A 17,625-nucleotide genomic window follows, 5' to 3' on the forward strand; every position below is an offset into this window, starting at 1 on the left:
TTAGGGGGATATTTTGGGAATAGCGTGGATTACATTTAGTTGCCAGTGTAGGTGAGGGCCAGACTCTGCATGGAAAAGTAGGCCAAGGGGAACTGGAGTCCATCATTTACTAGTTCCAGCTCCCAGAAGATTGCTGAACACAGAAGTGTTCATTGAGCACTGTTTGTTGAGCGCCTATGACACGTTAAGCAATCTGCATGAAGAATCTCACTGAACGTTCACTATAACCCAAGCGGTAAGGAGCATGATTAACCCCAATGAATCGCTGAGGGAAACAGGAGATTCAGAATCAGGTCTGTCTGACACCAAAGCCAGTCACTCTGAAGGACTTCAGTCTTCACTCACTGCATGTAGGAAGAAGATTCTGGCAGTAATGTCAGGGTGGTGTGGGTTTTGTGAGCAGTGCAGGACCCCTGTCGCCCTGCTGTGGTTGCCCAGCAGACCCCCAGAGTGTCTCCTGCAGTTTGGGAGGGCTTTCTCCTGCCCCAGCTATAACGGACCCTTCCCTCGTCATAACCCATCCTCTGCCCTGAGCCACAGAGCTTCTGCCCCCAACACGCACAAGAGCTTCCACAATCGGTGGCCCCTGAACTCCAACCCACCAATGCCCAGCTCAGCTCAGCTTGAGCCTCGACTCCCTCAGGGACAGCAGACCACCTCTGTTCCTATTCTACTGAGGAGCCCCTTGGGGAAAACTCTTAGAGGTAGGAGTAAACCCCAGGAATCAGGGTATTGGCACAGTTGCTGGGGTCAACCTGGCCACCTTCTGAAACCTGGAAGCTTGGAGGCTGCCTTTCCCTGCCTCTGCCTCCCAACACTTCCCATCCCACCCGTGTGATCAGAGAGAACAGAATCTCCTCGTGGCCTTTAGGACCCACACAAAAGGGGCCAATGCCTGGCTAGGAAGGGCGCAGGAGGGCAGGGGAGACAGAACCAGCAGCCAAGTTGGACGTGAGCACTCAGGGGAGTGCTTGGTATATGTGCCTGGTATAGGGCAACATTTCCCTGACTTCTGTCCTTCGAGAGCCACCTACACGATTTTGGGCATAACCGCCTATCACCTGGTCTATTATTACACTTAAATTTATGTTAAAAGGACATCTTGTATCACTACTAAGGAGGAGAGACTGAATCACTTGCCATAAACAGAAGGTAACCATGGAGACAGAGGGTTATTACATTTCTAGGTAAGTTGTTCTATGGCCTGCTGAGGCTCCTTCCCCCACCCCTCTCCTGACTCCTTACCCTCTCTGTGACCAGGGCCCCTTCTGTCTCAGCTGCCCCTGTGGATAAAACTGCTCGCTTAACATTCCTTCTACTAATAAAGCCAGATCTCCCCAAGAAACGACTTTATTTGCAGATAAGCGTATTCGTAAACTCTCTCGGTATACCACCGTCTCCCCAGGCTCCCGAACTCCTGGTCAATTGTTCAGTCCCAGGATAGTCAATTAGGAGACCCTTTGAGGGCAATGCAAGAGTCTAATGCTTGCCAGGATCCATTTCAGCCAGGGGTGGGAATTGCTGGACTCCTCACCTTTTTCTGAGATCAAATGGGGATTTTCTGCCCATTAGTGGATCACCCTGCCTGATCTCCACCCCTCAGCCTACCTGTTCTCGCCTCCTGGCCCCAATCTAATTGGAAAGAAAACCGTCTTCGTGCACTCCCTTCTCCCCGGAAGCCCTGGGGTTGGGTGTGGGAGCCCAACAAGAGGACGAATGGCTGTGATTTAGCTGGATCTGGCTGACACCTGGAATCCTGTGTCTGATGGAGGCAGCAGCAACTCAGGGAGCACAGAGCTGAGGCGGACAATGGAGCTGGGTGTCCTGAAGGAGACATAGGGATCCCAGGCTCCCTGCAGCATCCTCACCCGACCTCCCCAGGCTCACACTCACTCTTAAATGGGAAAAGCCAGCAAGGTTAGGGCCCTGCCCAGAAAGTCTTCCAAGTGTCATCCAATTTAAGCCTCAGACAAACCTATGAGGTAGGAATTACTATTATCCCCATTTAGGAATCATAAATGGGAGCCCTTGAGCAACCCAAGGCACAGAAATATTAAGTAACATGTTAATAACTTACCACATTGCTAGTAGATGGCAGGGGCAGACTGTGAACCCAGCCAGCTTGACTTGAGAGCCATTCATTCATTTATTCATTCCGTAAATGTGTCTTGAATGTCTCCCATATACAGGACACTGTTCTAGGCACTTCGGACCTGTCAGTGAACAAAAGCAATGATCCCTTATAGGCTTGTGTTGCTTACATTCTAGCAGAGGTGACCGACTGTGCATAAACTTCACAAGCAAGTCAATTATTTTTGTTTGTCAGACGGTGTTAAATGCTGTGAAAAAAGAAAAGATAGAGCAAGGTATGAGGGATCAGGAGTCCTGGCGGTTTGGGGTATGTGTTGCGATTTTAAGTAGGGTGATCACGGTGGGCTTCCTGGAGACAGTGAGATTTGAGCAAAGACTTAGAAGCAAAGAAAGAAAAGAGGGAGCCCTGTGGATACCCCGGGGGGAGGCGCAGCACGGGCAGGAGCACAGACAAATCATTTTAGGCTGTGAGAATTAATGAGAGGACAGAGGGGAATAAAGGTGGGCATGAGGGGGACTCGCTGCAGGGACACACGTATCCAAAATGTTCTTTGGAGCTCAGAGAAGCTGAGAACTGAGGGATGAGGGCCAGCCATGTGAAGAATCGGGGCTAGGTAATGTGTTTCAGAAGGATGTTGTGGTTTTCAGACCCTTCCATATCCTGGCAACCCTTGGATGTGCTGGGTACACGAGTCAGTACATACGTGCATATACACATACACGTGTATAGATACAGAACACAACCACATATACATGGATCTGCCTTTTTTAAAAATCTTTTTAAGTTGGTTTATTTTGAGAGAGCGGGCAAGCAGGGGAGGGCCACAGAGAGAGGGAGAGAGAGAATCCCAAGATGACAGTGAGGAGCCCGCCATGAGATCATGACCTGAGCCGAAACCAAGAGTCAGAGGCTTAACCAACTGAGCCACCCAGGCGCCTGGTGGATCTTGATATGATATATATATTATGTATATAATAAGCACTTATGTTCACATATTTATTATAAGAATTGGCTCACACAATTATGGAAGCTGAGAAGTCCCACAATCTGTCCTCTGAAAACTGGAAAACCAGGAAAGTTGTGGTATAATTCGGCCTCAGTCTGGAAGCCTGAGACCCAAGAACACCAATGTCTGAGGGCGGGAGAAGATGGATGTCTCCGCTCAGGCAAAGAGCAAATTTGCCCTCTCGTCCTATTGGTGCCCGGAACAGATCCAATGATGCCCACCCACTCTGGTGAGGGCGATCTTCTTTATTCAGTCTACCAATTCAAATGCTAATCTCTTCGGGAAACATTCTCACAGACACACTCAGAAATAATGTTTTACAGCTCTCTGGGCATCCCTTAGCCCAGCCGAGTTCACACACAAAATCACCATCCCAGGGAGGTGAGGAGGGGGGGGGGGGAGGGGGTAGACTGCTCTCCCACAACTGAAACCTCAATCCCAAGGAAGTCTGAGAGGCCTGAGGGGGAAGGGCGGGGGCAGCTCTGGCTGAATGTGTTGGCATGGATAATTCGCTCGCTCGCACTGAAAGTCCTAGATATTGAAGCTTTGAGGACTATAGGCAATTCCAGCCGCAGGGGCCAGAGTACCCTTAGGCAACATGAAAACAAACAAGCAGGAAATAAACCATACTGCTAGGGTTGGTGAGGCTCAGTGACCTGAAATTGCATGAAGCCCATGTTGAGAACCAACCTGGACTTCACATAATACCTTGAGGTTTCACATGATAGCGTCTCCTGGGACTCTTGGTTCTCCTCTTCTGGTTTTCTCCTGTTCCACCATTACTGAAGCTTCCACTCACAGACCAACACATGCGAGACCTGCAAAGCCAGGGAAACCAGCTAACTCAACTCCTCAGATGAGGCCATGTGGAGGCCTCTGGGGCAGCTCATATCTTGGAGGTGGGTGGGTTTCCAACATTTGAAACATTTGAAACAAATTTCCAACATTTGAAAATGCTTGTCCAGCTCTGATTTAGAACAGAGGCTCACTCTGCTCGGGGCGACATTTGGAGCAGTGCTCAGTCTCTGAGTCTCAGTCTCCCCCACTCAGCAAAACCAGTCTGAAGGCTCACCAGACTTGCCTTCCTTGGGGGGCAGCCAAGGGATCACCTCTAAAGGGGGAGGGATGCAGGTGCTAAGGGGGTGTCTCCTTAAAAGAAGTAGAGGGGCTCAGTAGGTTGGGCATCCAGCTTCAGCTCAGGTCATGATCTCAAGGTTCGTGGGTTCGAGCCCCACGTTGGGCTCTGTGCTGACAGCTCGGAGCCTGGAGTCTGCTTTGGATTCTCTCTCTCTCTCTCTCTCTCTCTCTCTCTCTCTCTTTCTGCTCTTCCCCCATTCATGCTCTGTCTTTCAAAAATAAATAAACATTAAAAAAAATTTTTTTTAAAGAAGTGGAAGCTAGGGTGGGAGAAGTGATAAGAGCTCTTTGGAGGGCTTGCAGAGGAACCTCCACTCTTGGGCAGGCCACAGATGCTCCCCTCCAGCCTCCACCTTTCAAACACTTAACTGCAGTGATCCTGAGATAACTTTTGTTCCTTCCTCCTTCCTTCCTTCTTCTCTTTTCTTTTTTTTCTTTCTTTCCTTCCTTCCTTTCTATTATTCTCTCTTTTTTAAACTCTGTCTCTAGATAAGCCTTGTCCCTATGAAACCTGATGCAACTTTGCGAAAGGTGTTTGCACCACAAGCAGGTAAAGTGAGGCCTCCCCATGGGGGTCACCACGGGACTGACTGTCTGAAATGCCACCATGAGCATCGTTTCTTCTCCTTCTATAGCCTTTGACCAGTGGTCTGGTGCTTTCCTTTGCTCCTCTGTGTCCTGGGGATTGAGTGTCTTCATTTGCTGAGCAAGGACGGTGAGGCTCATAGGAAGGATGTGAACTGTTCTGGGTCTGGCTTGTGGTGGCTGCGGGCCACATCACTACAATCTCTGTCTCCTGTGGTTGGTCACACTGTCTCCTCATCTGTCTATCCTCTGTGTGTCTTATAAGAACACTTGTCATTGGATTTAGGGCCCAATCCAGGATGATCACATCTCAAGATCTTTAATTCAATGACATCTACAAAGACCCTTTTTCCAAATAAGGGAACAGTCACAGGTTCTGGGATTCGACATGGATATCTTTTGGGGACCACCTTTTCAGCCTGCCACAGGCTGAAAGGGACTCCGCAGAAGGAAGAGATAAAAGGAAAGCTGCTTCCCTGTGAAGCTGGGATGCAGCCACCTAGTGCCACCCCCTCTTCCCCCCACCCCTCCCATCAGTCACCCCAGCGCTGTCCTTTAGGCTTCCCAGAGCCAGCCCCTCCCAAAACCAATTTGCAAGGCCCTTCCACTGGTGTTAGGATTATTTTCCTATTTGATAAGAGATGAGGGAATGGGGTCCCAGCGCAGCAGGGTGCTCAGCACCCCATTTTGACTAACCTGGCGCCCCAGAATCCTAGAATAAGAAGAGAGGCAGGGAAGGGCCGGGAAACATGCCACGCCGCCCTTTGAGGAGAGAAGTGCGCACTCTCTGTCCTGGGCGGCTGCAGCGGCGGACCGGTCCCCAGCGGTGCACACGGCGGCACGCACACGGACGAGCGGGAAGTGTCCCCCCCCCCCCCCCCCCCCCCGCCCCGTGCACGCGGCGGGAAGCGGCCCCGGGCGGGGAGTTCAGGAGCGCCGCGCGCACCCGGTAGTGCACGCACGCGGCTGCTGGGTGGGGTGGGGTGGGGGGAGCGCCCGGCCGGGCACAGGGCGGGGGAGGGGGGACGGCTGCCGCAATGCGCGCCTCCGCCTAAGCCTGTGTGCCCAGATGGAGAGAGGGGGCGCCGTGTGCGAGCCGGCTGTGCATGCGCGCCCCCGCCTGGGGCTATAAAAGCCTCGCCACCTGCTGCCACTAGTGCGTCCAGTTGCCGGGAGAAGCCAGTTCACCTCCTCCAGCGGCAGCTCCTCTGGACATGGACCCCGAGACCTGCCCTTGCCCTACTGGTGAGCCCCCGCCCCCATCCTGCGCACAGAGCGCCCCTGACTTGCAAGGAAACGGATGCCCAACGCCTGGGCTGAAGGACCTTGGGGGGACGGGACCCTCCATGTTTGCCATTTTTAACGTCGTTGAAGAGTAGACATGGCTATATCCCACAAGGCACTGAGATTTGGCACCCCACCTCCTCCTTTATGCCTGGCCGCACCCCACTTTTAGCACCTTAACCCTTCCTGTGGCGTCCGCCCTTCTAGGTGGTTCCTGTACCTGCAACGGCTCCTGCAAGTGTGAGGGATGCAAATGCACCTCCTGCAAGAAGAGTGAGTATGGGGACCCCTCCCCCCGCCCCTTCCCCCTGCTCCCTGAAGTCAGCCTCTCCCTAGGCAAGATGGAGAGACCCCTAGATCCCCTGTGACATTGCTTTTGACTCTTACTGGGACAGAACCACCTGGGGAGGCCTAACATACGGTTGCTCGGGCCCTGCCCCCAGTGACTGGTTCAGCATGCCTGTGGCAAGATGTTTTTCTATATTCCCAGATTCTGATGGACAGCTATGATGGAGACCTTCTACCCTGGTCCAAACCCTCACCTCAAAACCTCAAGTACCTGGAGAAGGGAGTGGTGAAGCTGGGGGCTAGCTCTGGAGTTTGGGTCCCTTGGCCCCTCTCAGGCCTTTGAGGATCTCCTCAGTTTGACCTCCCCCAAGTCTCCCTGGAAGCAGTGTAATATGCTTGGGGAGGAGGAGGTGGGCGTGTGTAAGACTAGCCATAGAACCTCCCACCGTCTCCTGGAGCCCCTACCATCTCTGTTCCTCCAAGTTCATCCTTCAAGTCCCTTTTCAAGGCCATTGTTTACCCTGTGATGTTTTCCCCTAAAGGTCCAGCACTAACCCCCACCCCATCCGTGGGACTCCCCTGCACCCACACAAGGGGCTGTGGGCTATCTACTGGGTACTCCTCCCCAGTGGTAGCCCAGCATGCAACTGACATGCCATAGGTGCTGAGTCAAACTGCAGTGTGAGATTAGGAAGGGGGCAGCGCCTAGGCCCCTAGCACCCCTCCCTTCCCCTTTCCCTTTTGGTGGAGACAGATGCAGGGAGAGGCCATCAGACTGGGCATTCCCCATTTGATCTGCAGGCTGCTGCTCCTGCTGCCCGGCGGAGTGTGAGAAATGCGCCAAGGACTGTGTGTGCAAAGGTGAAGAGGGCACCGAGGCTGAGGCCGAGAAGTGTAGCTGCTGCCAGTGAGGACCCGCACCCCGTGTGAACCAAGTCGGAGAGCTGGGTGGTCCAGGGCCACCTCTTCTGTGGTGAGGCTTGGCTGTGTGTCCCCTTCCTCTGCCAGCTGCTGGCAAGTGACAATAAACCCTATGAATGGCATAAGCCAAGGACTGGTCTCTTCTTAAAGGGGAAGGAGGTGTGGGGAAGGGGGAGCCTAATGGGAGGGAACTGCCCGATTGAAAAGTGAAATCTTGAGACATGGATACTGTTCTCTTGGGGCTGGGATGGAGCTCTGGGGGTGGAATACATTCTCCCCCACCTTCAGGTGCCACTCAAGCCTCCTGCTAAGTCAAGCTCAGTTCCTGCTCTACAGTTAAAGGGGACGGAGGGGAGACTAGACCCATATGTTTGTCTCTTACTTCCCCCTCTCAACCTCCCTTTGTTCATCTGTATAATGGGGTTGGTGGGGGAGATAGTTAAAACCAGGCCCCAGTCCCAAAGCCCTGTGATTTCTGGAATTTTCTAGTTGCTTCTGCAAAGCTGCCCATTGTCGGAGCCATCAGAGGAGAGAGTCCAGGAGGCCCAGGGGCCTGTCTTGGCAAACCGTCAGCTGCGTTTCCAAGGTCACCACCCTGAATAGCCTGTCTCCCCAAAACAGATTGTTCGGCTCCTTTCAAATCACTTCATCTGGCCGTTTGTCTCCAGCCCCTTTTTCTCCAAAGGCAAGTAGGGTAATAAGAGCTTTTATCCATTGTGGTTATGATCCAGTCCTTGGTGAAAGAGAACACTCAGATTTACCTGGGTTGGCTAAGAAGGGAGAAACAGAATTCTGGGAGACAAAAGTTTCCCAGTGAGAGGACACAATCCGGTAAACACATCAGTTTTCCTCCAAGTTAGTTTTTCAAGATAGTTCATTCAAAAGCCCACCAGGGTTTATTTTTAAGACCTAATAGGCTGAGTTTAGAAAAACAGTGTGCAAGAAAAGCCAGTTTTGAAAAGAACAACGGACAGGGTTTGCCCTCACCCGCTAGCATTACTTGTTCTAAAGGTCTAGGAAGTGGTGTCAGCTCAGGAATAGATCCATTGGACAGAGAGGAGAGTCCAAAAATGGACCCCGTGTAGCTTCGAGTAAGAGATGATTGGGTCAGTAGCCAAAGGCAACACTAGTCAGTGAACCACTGAACTAGTCAGTGAACCCTTTTGCATATCATGTGAAAAAAAATTTTTCAATTGACTTAAATACCTAAGTGCAAAAACAAAGCTATAAAAGAATTAGAAGGGGAAAACAGGACAGTGTTTATTCCTCTGGGGTGGAGATGATTCTTTTAAATAAGACCTAAAAGATCGAACATTTGAGATTACTTTGTGCTAAGCCCTTTTAAGTACATGATCTTACTTGATCCTTAAACTCTAGAATAATAATCTAGGGTATAATAATCACACCCATTTTACTGAGGAGGCAATAGGGCTGAGAGTAATTCGCATGAGGTCGGTTAAAAAATAAACTGAGGTATATGTGTTTATTTAAGCAAAAATTTGATACAAATCTGGCAGATAGAAAGGAACTCCAAGGCGCTACACAAAATTGAAAGACTTTTATAGGCAGAAGGGAGCAGGAACAATGAAGTTATAATTGGAAAAGGAAGGAAGGAAGGAAGGAAGGAAGGAAGGAAGGAAGGAAGGAAGGAAGAAGAGAAAGGAGAGAAAAAAGGAAGAAAATAAACCCAGGTTGATTATTGCAAAGTTACTTTCCTTTAGGAGATGGGAGGAGTCTATCAGGCATATTACCTAACTAGTGCTGATCAGGCAGTTCCTGATTAACTGGTGTAAGATGCCATTTCTAGGAGAACCAAAACTATAATTAAGTCTCTGTTTGGTGACATGGGGTTTAGCATAAGTGACCCCATTTTGGACGTGTTGTCTTGTTTTTAACAGATCACATAGCTAGAAGGTGGTAGAGTCAGGATTTGAACCCAGGCTAACTGACTAAAATCAGTCCCTTGCAACTAACCATGCTTGTTTTCTTGCTTCTGGCTCGCCTTGTGTTACAAAGAGCATCAAAGCAAATCTGAATCACCTCATACTCAGGATGATGTTCTTGTCTGTTGAAGCTACTAAAACAAAATATTACTGAGTAGCAATTAACAACAGAAATTTATTTCTCACAGTTCCGGAGCCTAGAAGTCTGAGATCAGAGTGCCAGCATGGTCCAATGAAGGCCCTCTTCTGGGTCAAAGACTTCTCATTGTATCCTCACATGGCAGAAGGGACTAGGGAGCTCTGTGGGGTCTCTTCTTTAAGGGCACTAGTCCCATTCATGAGAGCTCCACGTCATTAATCACCTCCCAAAGACCCCAAGAAACACAAACATTCAGACCATAGCAGATGACTACAAAACCAAAATAAGTGTTGGCAAGGATGTGGAGAAACTGGAACCTTGTATGCTACAGGCAGAAATGTAAAATGGTGCAGCCACTGTGGAAACAGTATGGCAGCTCTTCCAAAAATTAAAAATGGAATTACCATATAACCCAGCAATTCCACCTTTGGGTATATACCCAAAAGAATTAAAAACAGGGCCTCAAAGAGATATTCGTAGACCCGTGTTCATAGCAGCATTATTCACAATAGCCAAAAGGTAAAAGCAAGGTAGGTATCCACTGCCAGATGAATGGGTAAGCAAAACATAGTGTTTACTTACGGTGGGATGTTATTCAACCATTAAAAGGAAAGAAATTCTGATTTATGCTACAACGTGGAGTTGTAGGCCAGTCACAAAAAAAGAAAAAAACCGTATGATTCCAGTCATGTGAGGTGCCTAGAGTTGTCAAATTCATTGAGATAGAAAGTAGAATGGTGTTTACCAGGGGGTGAGGAGAAGAGGATGGGAAGTTGTTTAGAGGGTACGGATTCCAGTATTGCGAGATGAAAAGAGTTCTGGAGATTGGTTGCACGATGATCTAAATGTACTTAACGTTACTGAACTGTACATTTAAAACTGGTTAACAGGGGTGCCTGGCTGGTTCAGTTGGAAGAGCATGTGACTCTTGGTCTCAGGTTCATGAATTGAAGCCCCACGTTAGGGGTAGAGGTTACTAAAAATAAACCAACCAACAAACAAACAAACTTTTAAAAATAAAATAAAATAAAAGTGGTGAAGGTGGTAAATTTTATGTTTTGTGCCTTTTACCACAACTAAAAATAAAATAACCAAAGCTACACGGCAATAGAAAGCTGTTGCTATATATGTGTGCTATAGACTATATTGTATCTGTTCAAATTCATACACTGAAGTCTGAATCCCTGATATGACTGTTTGGAGACAGGGCCTGTGAGGAGGTAATTAAGGTTGAATGAGATCACAAGAGTGCGGGCCTTGATATGATGGGATTAGGATTAGTGTCCCCAGATGAGACACTAGAGAGCTCTCTTGCAAGATGGTGTCTGCCTACAAACCAGGGAGGGAGCTCTTATAGGAAACGAACCCTAGCTGCATCCTGATCTGGGACTTCCAGCCTCCAAAACTGCAAGACAATAAATTTCTGTTGTTAAATCCACCCAGTCTATTTTGTCATGGCATTCCGAGCTGACAAATACAGTGTGTGTGCGTGTGTGTGTGTGTGTGTGTGTGTGTAAGTGTGTGATGGGGAGACCAGTATCTATAATATATAAAGAGTTAATACAAATCATTAAGAAATGGACAACATGATTTTAAAATTTCCAAGGATATAAATTAGCAATTCATAGGAAAATAAACTTGAAAGGCCAAAGAACAAATGAAATAATATTCTATCTCATATCTATCAAGGAAATGCAAATTAAAATAACATTTTGCCCACCGGTTTGGCAAAAGGGTAAAAGACTGCTATTTTGTATGAAGAGTGAGGGGGTAGGGAATGGTTATGAACCCCCATCCCCTGCTGGAGGGAATGTAAATTGGTACAGCCACTTTGGATGGCATTTTAACAGTAGCTACTCAAACATAAAATGTGTGTATCTTCAACCCAGGACGTTCACCATCCCATCATTGTATTAGCAGAAGCCTCAAAACGAGTTAAATACCCTTTAGTAGGGAAGCATAAAAATAGTCATAATGACCACCTAATAAAAAGAATCATGTAAGGGGCCCCTGGCTGGCTCAGTCAGTTGGGCGTCAAACTTTTGATTTCGGTTCAGGTCATGCTCACTCAGTTCATGAGATCAAGTTCCATGTCAGGTTCTGCACTGACAGCATGAAGCCTGCTGGGATTCTCTGTCTCCTCTCTCTCTGCCACTCCCCCTGCTTTCTTTTTCTTTCTGTGTCTCAAATAAATAAATAAACATAAAAAAAAGAATTATGTTAAGGCTCTGGAAGGCTCTGGAAAAACCGCCACAACTTATGATTAAGTAAAAAAAAAAAATATATATATATATATATGCATATATATATATAAACAAAATATCCATACAATTAAATATATATAGTACTATGTATATATAAAGCATTATATATATATAGCACTATATATATATAAGCAATATATATATATATAAGCACTATATATATATATATGTGTGTGTGTGTGTGTTTGTGTGTGTGTATTCTGTATATATTCTGTGGAGCATGGGATTTTCCCAATCAAGGGAATCTTTAGCTTTATTCATATTAACCTTTTCCAAAGACACTGCATTCACTTCTGTTTGGCTAATTTTTAGGTGTGCTAGTGAATACCACAGGTTTGTTGTTGTTTTTTTTTTTTTTTAACTCAACACTTTGCCTTGGAGATATATCCACGTTAAGACATAGACAGCTAATAACTACTATAGAGTATACCGTGGATATGATTGTATCATAGTTTATTTTTAAATTTTCTTGGGGCGCCTGGGTGGCGCAGTCGGTTAAGCGTCCGACTTCAGCCAGGTCACGATCTCGCGGTCCGTGAGTTCGAGCCCCGCGTCAGGTTCTGGGCTGATGGCTCAGAGCCTGGAGCCTGTTTCCGATTCTGTGTCTCCCTCTCTCTCTGCCCCTCCCCCATTCATGCTCTGTCTCTCTCTGTCCCAAAAAAGAATAAACTTTGAAAAAAAAATTTTTTTTCTTAATGGACTAATGGATGGATATTTAGGTGGCTTTTTCCAATAAGCAGAGCATGGCTCCTTCTTGCATATGTGTCAGTGAGTTTCTCTGAGCTGTAAGCTGATGTGTCACATTGCTGGAGCACAAGAAAGAGCCCTTTTAATAGATCTTGTCAAAAGTTCTTGCTGGGATTGTTCCTATTTGCACTCCACCAACAGTGTCTGAGAGTTTTCAATGCCCCATTCCCTCATCAACCCTGAGTATTAACCTTGAATTTTTTTTGTCAATTTGACGGGTGAAAAATGACATCTTAGATTTTAAATCTAAGTAAGGTTGAGCACCTTTCCAATGCTTTATTGGCCAGTGGTTGTCATTTTCTATGAACTACTGATTCGTGTCCTTTGTCCATTTGTCTTTTCATTTGCTTGTAGTGTTCTTGTTGATTTGTAGAAGCTCTTTATATATTTTGGCCACTAATCCTTTGTTTTCAATCTGCTTTTTTATTTTTCTGAAAGTTCTCAAAGTTTTTGGCCTTCTGGTAAGATTTTTTTCTCTTGTTTTTTTTAACCCACTTTTCGAGATATAGTTTACATGCTGTAAAATTCACTCATTGTAAGTGTACAATTCAATTATATTAGCAAGTTTTTAGAGTTGTGCCACAATCACCACAGTACAGTTTCAAAATATTTTAATCATCCAGAAGTTCTACCGTGTCCATTTGCAGTTAATCCCTGCTCCCACCACCAACCCTAGGCAACCAATGACCTGCTTTCTCTCTGTATGAGTTTGCCTTTCCAGACATTTCATACAAATGGAATAGCATAATGTCTTTGAGAGTCATTCCATGTAGTTGCATGGCTTAGTAATTTATTCTTTTATTGCTGAATAGTGTTCCTTTTATTAAAAAAAAAAGTTTATTTATTTATTTTTGAGAGAGAGAGAGAGAGTAGGAGAGGGACACAGAGGGAGACAGAGGATCCGAAGCAGGCTCTGCACTGTCAGTGCAGAGCACGATGTGGCGCTCAAACTCATGAAATGGTGATATCATGACCTGAGCCAAAGTCAGGTCACACTTAACTGACTGAGCTACCCAGGCACTCCTGAATGGTGTTTGTTTCATCATATGGATTTACCCCATTGTATTTATCCATTCACCAGTTGATGGATGTTTGAGTTGTTTCCACTTTTTGGTTATTTCAAATAATAGCTGTGTTCATAAACAGCTGTGAACATTTGTGCACGCGTCTCTGTGTGAACATACATTTTTATTTCTCTTGGTTAGATATTTGGGAGTGGAATTGCTGGGTCTTATGGGAACTCTGTGTTTACTTTTTGAGGAAATTGCCAAATTGCTTTCCAAAGTGGCTACATTTTACATTTCCACTAGCAATGTGTGGGAGTAGCACGTTTTCCACATTCCCACCAGCACTCTTAAATGCCTGTATTTCTTTTTTTTTTTTGAGAGAGAGAGAGAGAGAGAGAGAGAGAGAGCAAGCTGGGGAGGGGCAGAGAGACAGGGAGAGAGAATCTTAAGTAGGCTCCACGTCCAGTGTAGAGCCTGATGGGGACTTTATCTAATAACCTTGAGATCATGACCTGAGCTGAAATCAAGAGTGGGACACTCAACCGACTGAGCCACCCAGGTGCCCCAAATGTCTGTATTTTTTATTATAGCCATTCTGGTAAGTGTAAAGTGGTACCTTATTGTGGTTTCAATTTGCATTTCCCAAATACTAATGATGCTGAGCATCTTTTCATGTGCCTAAAAGCCGTTCGTATATCTCCTTTGCTGACATGTCTACTCAAGTATTTTGTCCATCTTAAGGTGTTTTATTGTGGCAAAACCTACCATTTTAACAACGGAACATTTTAACAATTTTCAAGTGTATAGCTTCGTAGTATTCGATCTGTTCCCATGGTTGTGCCTCTATCACCACCATCCATCTCCAGAGCTTTTCCATCCTTCCCCAACTAAATTCTGTCCCCATTAAACAATAACTCTCCATTCTTCCCTCTCTCCGGCTCCTGGAAATTGCCATTCTACTTTCTCTATGAATTTGACCACTCTAGGCGTCTCATATAAGTGGATTCAAACAGTATTTATTTGTCCTGTCGTGACTTATTTCATCTAGCATAATGCCTTGAAAGCGCATCCGTGTTGTAAGATTTGGCAGACTTTCACTCCTTGTTAAGGCTGAATAAATTTTCTGTTGTATGTATATACCACACTTTGCTTATCCATTCCATCTATCAGCGGACGTTTGGGCTGTTTCCACTTTTTGGCTCTTACAAACAATGCACTGAACATGGGGGTGCATAGATCTTTTCGAGTTAGTGTTCTCATTTTCTTCTGATAAAAACCCGGGAGCGGAATTACTAGATTATATGGTAGTTTTATTTTTTTTGTTAGGTTTTTAAGTGTATTTATTTTGAGAGACAGAGAGAGAGGATGAGAGAGAATCCCAGGCAGGCTCCGTGCTGTCAGCGCAGAGCCCAGCTCGGGGCTGAAACCCATGAACTGTGAGATCATGACCTGAGCCGATACCAAGAGTCAGACGCTTAACCGACTGAGCCACCTCGGCACTCCATGGTAGTTTTATTTTTAATTTTTTTTTTGAGGAAACTCCATACTGCTTTCCATTGTAGCCGTACCAATTTACATCCTTACCAACTCTCGCTATTTCTTTTCTTTTAGTTAATAGCCGTTCTGACAGGTGTCAGGTGATGTTTCATTGCAGTTTTTGATGTGCATTTCCTTGATGATTAGGGAGGTTGAGCATTTTTTCATGTACCGGTATGTCCTCTCTGAAAAAATATCTATTCAGATCCCCTAGCCGTTTTTTAATCAGACTGTTTGGTTCTTGGCTATTGGGTTATATGAGTTCTTTACATATTTTGAATATTAACTCCTTATCAGATATATGATTTGCAGACATTTTTTCCTATTTAGTAGGTTGCCTTTCCATTTTGTTGATGGTTTCCTTTGCTGTCCAAAAGCTTTTTAGTTTAATGGGTCCCATTTGTTTACTTTTGCTGTTGTTGCCTTTGCTTTTGGTGTCAAATCCAAAAAAACAGTCATCACCAAGACTGACATCAAGGAGCTTTCCGTTCATGTTTTCTTCTAGGAGTCTTATGGCTTAAGCTGTTACATTCAAATCTTTAATGTATTTGAAGTTATTTTTTGTGTATGGTGTAACGTAGTGGTCTGGTTTCATTCTTTTGCATGTGACTGTGCAGTTTTAGCAACATCATTTATTGAAGAGACTCTCCTTTCTCCATTGCTTATTCTTGGCCCCTTTGCTGTAAATTAATTGGCCATATATGTGTGAGTTTATTTCTGGGCTTTCTATCTTGTTCCCTTCATCCATATGACTGTTTCTTTGCCAATACCATACTATTGTGATTACTATAGCTTTGTAATATAGTTTGAAATCAGGGAGGGGCACCTGGGGGGCTCGGTCAGTTAAGCATCCAACTCTTGATTTTGGCTCAGGTTACGATCTCACGGTTGTGAAATCGAGCCCCACATTGGGCTCCATGCTAAGGGTGGAACGTACTTCGGACTCTCTCTCTCTGCCCCTCCCCCACTTGTTTTCTCTAAATAAGTAAGTAAGTAAGTAAATAAATAAATAAATAAACATTAAAAAACAAATCAGGGAGTATGCTACCGTCTGGTGGTATTCTTTACAGTTTTGCATCATTCAGCTTTTAATGAGTGATCTTTTCCATCTTTCCATGGAATTTTGAGCCAACGTAGGAGATCTACATCTCCCCTGAGCTGCCATCTCAACTCGGCCCCCCAAACCATTTCATCACAAAAATATCTATGAATGCCTGAAAATCACCATGCTCTGTGGTGGACACCGAGGATGGATGAAAAGAAATGGTCTCAGCCCTTCAAGAACTCAGGAGGGTAAAGCCATTGCAAGACTCTGGAGTAGAATCCTGAATGCTCTAGAGCTGGAAGAAACTTACAGACTGTGGCACCCGGGTTCTCCTCATTTTAGAGTTTGGGAGGGTGAAGCCCAGGGAGGGTGAGGAGATACAAACAAAAGCTCTGGTGGGCTTAAGAAGGGAGTGATTCCACTAGGTTGCAGATCAGGGAAACACTCCTTAGAGGAAGAGGCATTTGAAATGGGCTCTTCGAGTTGGAGGGCACCTGGAGGCGCCTGGGTGGCTCAGTTAGTTACTCTTAATTTTGACTCAGGTCATGATCTCACAGTCTGTAGAATCAAACCCCATGTTGGGCTCTGTGCTGACAGCACAGAGCCTGCTTGATATTCTCTCTCTTTCTCTCTCTCTTTTTCTGCCCCTCCCCTTCTGTGCTCTCTCTCTCTTTCTCTAAATAAATAAATAAACATCTTTTAAAAATGGGCTTTTGGGGACAGTAGGAGGGAGCAAAAACCTGGAGCGTGGAGTGTCATGTATGTTTGGAGAAGGGTGTGGGATGCCCTGATCCTAGGCCAGAAGTGCTTTGGGCACAGAAAAGGGAAGTTGAGGCCAGATTAGCCTCAAGGCTAAGGAAGTGGTACCAGAAGGTGTTTAGCACCTCCCTGAATGCAGGCTTTCAAAGCTGCCTCTCCACAAGGCAGGCTTCACCCTGCAAGGAGCCTCCTTCCTGGCTGCTGGCAGGACTCAATTTTCCCCATTCCTCTGCATTATTAAGCACCCACCATGAGCTGGGCACTGCGCCAAGTGCCAGAGCTAGGACAGCGGGCACAGCAGACAGCCCACAGCCTAGTGGGGAGTCAAAGATTAAACAAAAAAACCACACACAGCACTAGCTGCTGGGTGAGGCTGTGTGTAGAGGGCCCAAGTGCACAGGCTCTGGAGATAGACGGCCTGGTTCGGCCCTTTCCTAGCCACTGGCTCTCAGCAATGTTACTTAACCTCTCTGAGCCTGTTTCTCCCTCTGGAAACTGTGGGTGGTAACAGTCCGTGTCTTCTGGAGCTGTCAGAAGAATCAAGTGAGTTCGCACATGTAAAGCACCGAGCACCAGGCACAGGATCTAGAGCGTGGAAGTATTAGCTGCTTTATCACAAGTATCTGTCACTGTAATAAGGGCTACAGAGAAGGCGCATGTTTGCAGATAATAGACTCAGATATTTTGGGTTGCAGGGATGCTTTTCTGAGGAAATGACCTTTAAGCTAAGACCCAACAGATGAAAGGGACAGGGGTGGAGAGAGCATTTTAGGCAAAGAAAGCAACTTACACAAAGAGTCTGAAGGCAGAAAGCACTGCCTTCACCCCGGGTAGCCAGACTTTTAAGATGGCCTCAGTGATGTCATCCTCCT

At 46.2% G+C, this 17,625-nt stretch overlaps 1 protein-coding gene across 1 annotated transcript; it reads left to right on the forward strand.

Moving 5' to 3' along the window:
• The first annotated feature begins 3,311 nt into the window (after positions 1–3,311).
• Positions 3,312–7,307, forward strand: LOC122494315 (formin-like protein 14). The gene is made up of 5 exons (XM_043599379.1): positions 3,312–3,327; positions 5,590–6,065; positions 6,312–6,377; positions 6,595–6,659; positions 7,194–7,307. Exons 1-5 carry the CDS (start codon positions 3,312–3,314, stop codon positions 7,222–7,224), a joined length of 654 nt encoding a protein of 217 aa, XP_043455314.1. The 3' UTR covers positions 7,225–7,307.
• The last annotated feature ends 10,318 nt before the right edge of the window (positions 7,308–17,625 follow it).

Source organism: Prionailurus bengalensis, chromosome E2, assembly GCF_016509475.1.
Source record: "Prionailurus bengalensis isolate Pbe53 chromosome E2, Fcat_Pben_1.1_paternal_pri, whole genome shotgun sequence".
Taxonomy (NCBI): domain Eukaryota; kingdom Metazoa; phylum Chordata; class Mammalia; order Carnivora; family Felidae; genus Prionailurus; species Prionailurus bengalensis.